Here is a 3,285-nt window from a genome sequence, read left to right on the forward strand (position 1 = left end):
TTTGCTGGGACGCGCGTGTTGATCGTAGCACAGCGTCTGGCGGCAAGACAGTGGTTGTGACTGGAGCCGGGGGCTTGAAGAAGCTGTCGTCGATCGCGTTTCCGTGCGCAAGTTGTGTGCGCAAGGCTGCTGCAACTTGTGTCGGTTCGGACGTGGAGACCAATGATGCTGGCAGGTTGTCCGAGGTCCCTGCTACATTCATGTGGGATGAGGATGAAAACGCAGAGCTCGGTGTGCCAACGACCGTCCTGTACGAGTTGTGTGACGCGTTGCGGCCTTTTGAGCGGAACCGATTGGGGAGAATGAGTTTGCCATTGCTGTCGCAAGTGAGGTCAAACGTGCGCAAGGCTCGTTTGACGCGTGTGATTAAACTACAGAAGCACCAAAGACGCGGGGGGGGGGAGAGAACCAAAAAAGCGAGTGAGAAACACGCACAGTCAGCGCATGGTCGACCTGCCAGATAATAGCTGTGACGAAAAGCAAAAAGAGGCTGGAGGTCTCACATATGTGGAGCATTAATCTTGTTCTGATACGAGCCGGTGAGAAAGAAGACAATCAACGAAATCCAGCTGAACAGCAGATTTGGCTCGCCAAACAAGAAGTTTGAAAAGTAGTGCTGCTGGTGCGTTTCCAAAAGCCAAGAGCCAAAAGCCAACAAAAGGAGGGTAAGTTTCGACCGCAATAATGCAACCATCCAACCTTCTGCGTTGGCGCTATTGTGTGTGGTTGAACTTTGACAAGTCGAACAAAAAAAATCCGTACATTCGGCTCGTCGGTGGAAATCAACTGCAACCGAGCAGCCTCGTCCAGTGCTCCGTGTAAGCCGGCAGTGGCTGCGTCATCCGTCTGTGCGCTGCTGGCTGGAGGTCGGCTTGGGTCGTCGTTCGCAGCAGGCACTACTGCCGTCCACCAGCGATAGACATTGAACAAGTGCCAGAGCAGCAGTACGCCCAACAGAGCTGTTTCCCGCCAGCCCCCACCCAAAACAAAACCAAAACCAGTCCCCAGAGTCATTATGATGTGAGTCGTGAGTTTGACCACAGGCAACCGTCCCAAGGGCGACTTTGAGAGCGCACATACCCATGTAACGTTGCCGAACTCGCCGTAGCGCATCCACCTGCTGGACGAGGCTCCGCTCAAACGCAACAAAGTCTGCTCCAAACCGAAACATACACACGCATAAAGCCAAACCGTCGGGTTTCCACAACAGTGAGCAAGAACGGACGAGTCGCTCAGCCATTCAGCAGCCATCCATTCAGCCATTTTCAGTCAACCCACCTTCCTTCCCTTGGAGCATTCAACGACGACAACAACACGACTGAACTTTGTGATATTGCATCACAATCCATGTTGAGTGTCTATGGTTGCACTTTGATGATTTGAAGGAACCTGCACAATCTCATTGTGTTGAAATTCAGACCAGTTCCCGCTTTCTCGCTGCACTATGCGCTTTGCATTGTTTCTTTTGATTGCGATTGCACAATGTAAGGATTTGTTGTGCTTGTTGTGGTTTGCATGCTTTTTGCCTGCAAAGTCGCACGACTCCAAATCATCCCTTCGCATTCGGCGGGGCGGTGACCACCTTCCACTCAAATTGAAATTGAATTGGGACAATCGGGGGATCGCATGGGGTCAGTCCTCTTGTAAACATCACATACAAAGACCCACACACACACAGCACTCGACTCGATGCAGCACAGTTTGCGATTCAAAAATGAGCACAGTTCGCTTTGCGAGATCGCTTCGGTTGCTGCGTGCACAAGAAGGAAGGATACCACGAGGAGGGATTTTGGCGGGATTTGGCGGGAAATCTCAATCCGAACAATACCCGGTCGTCGGAAGGACAAAGAGAGCAGTCCGCACCACTCCGACTGTCGGACTTGGCACAGGCACATGCCTCATCCTGGCATTCTTGCACGGATGGGGATGCTGGGTCGGCGACGGCCGAGGAGGCCATCGTTGCGGTCGTTACAATACAGTCCCACGCCTCGGCCAACCTCACTTCACTCACAACGCCATGCACACGACGCCGCGTACTCAATCAGAATGCACCATGCCATTACAAACACAACTTTGTGCAAAACCCACTCACTTGTTGCTTCCATTGCTCCAATTTGTGCTTTTTGATTCTGCTTCCCATAGTGACAAATTTCCACCCAACTCAAGTAACCTCAAAACAAACTTTCGAATGACATCCATCATTTCAACTGCCGAGGCCTTTGTTCGCGAGCAAATGCTTGGAAACGACGCGTCGCACGACTGGGCGCACGTTGATCGCGTGCGCAACGTGGCCGTTCGCATTGCGAAACGTGAGCAGGCTGCCAATCCCGCAATCGACCTCGAAATTGTCGAGCTGGCTGGTATTCTCCACGACGTTGGTGATTTCAAGTACTCGGGCAGGTCAGTTGGATCAGGTTTTCAACGCTGTGCCATGAATTCTGCTTGTTGGTCTGTCCGCAATGTTTTTTTGCTCAAACAAACCCGCCACACTCACTGTTTCGAGATGCAGTGAAACCGCCGGAGAAGAAATGGTCGTTGCCTTTTTGAAAGATCAAGGGTATGCTGCAGATCGCGCAGAGCGTGTGGCATACATTGTGGGTAACCTTTCGTTTCGCAAGGAGCTTGGCAAGGGTGCTCAAGCCCACGCAGAACCGATCGAGCTGCAAATCGTGCAGGATGCCGATCGATTGGATGCGATTGGTGCCATCGGTATGGAGTTTTTGCGATTGGATGAAGCGTGTCCCTTATTTTTGGTGGCAGGCGATTCTGTTGGTTTGGGTTGGCTCATCTACGATCCTCTCTACCCTCCCCCCCCACCTAGGTGTCGCTCGCTGCTTGACGTTCGGTGGTGCGAAACACCGCACACTTCACGACCCGGCCATCCCTGCGCTGGTGAACATGACCAAAGAGCAATATAACGGGCTCAAGAACAAGGGCACCACGATGAATCACTTCCCAGGTACGTACGCCCTACCGCGCGTGATGCCCCCTGCTCGATGTCGCTCCATGTCGTGACGGCGTGAATGGTGCAGGACGACACAACCTTACGTTGAGTTTGATGGTTGTTTGCAGAAAAATTGCTCAAGCTCAAAGATCTCATGAAGACAAACACTGGCCGCGAAATGGCTGTGACGCGTCATGAATTTATGCTCCAGTTCCTCGATCAATTCTATGCTGAATGGAATGGCGCAGTGTAACACGAACGAAATTGTAGGCACTGAATTCGGCTATCCTTGGATTAAACATTGAGTGGACGAAAAGCGCAGCATGCGCAAAATCTCAATT

General features: G+C 52.0%; 2 protein-coding genes across 2 annotated transcripts; one reads left to right on the forward strand and one right to left on the reverse strand.

The window, feature by feature from the left end:
- Window position 1: 1 nt before the first annotated feature.
- On the reverse strand, window positions 2–1,297 carry CAOG_08594 (hypothetical protein; the record flags this gene model as incomplete). Its single annotated transcript, XM_011271892.1, has 5 exons — window positions 2–371; window positions 504–619; window positions 763–959; window positions 1,081–1,152; window positions 1,279–1,297. Coding segments are annotated over 5 exons (774 nt in total), but the record flags the coding sequence as incomplete, so codon positions are not given.
- A 338-nt stretch (window positions 1,298–1,635) lies between these two features.
- On the forward strand, window positions 1,636–3,285 carry CAOG_02347 (metal-dependent phosphohydrolase). The gene is made up of 4 exons (XM_004349047.2): window positions 1,636–2,400; window positions 2,510–2,709; window positions 2,822–2,959; window positions 3,073–3,285. Exons 1-4 carry the CDS (start codon window positions 1,715–1,717, stop codon window positions 3,195–3,197), a joined length of 1,149 nt encoding a protein of 382 aa, XP_004349097.1. The 5' UTR covers window positions 1,636–1,714; the 3' UTR covers window positions 3,198–3,285.

This window comes from Capsaspora owczarzaki (genome assembly GCF_000151315.2).
Source record: "Capsaspora owczarzaki ATCC 30864 unplaced genomic scaffold supercont2.3, whole genome shotgun sequence".
NCBI lineage: Eukaryota > Filasterea > Ministeriida > Capsasporidae > Capsaspora > Capsaspora owczarzaki.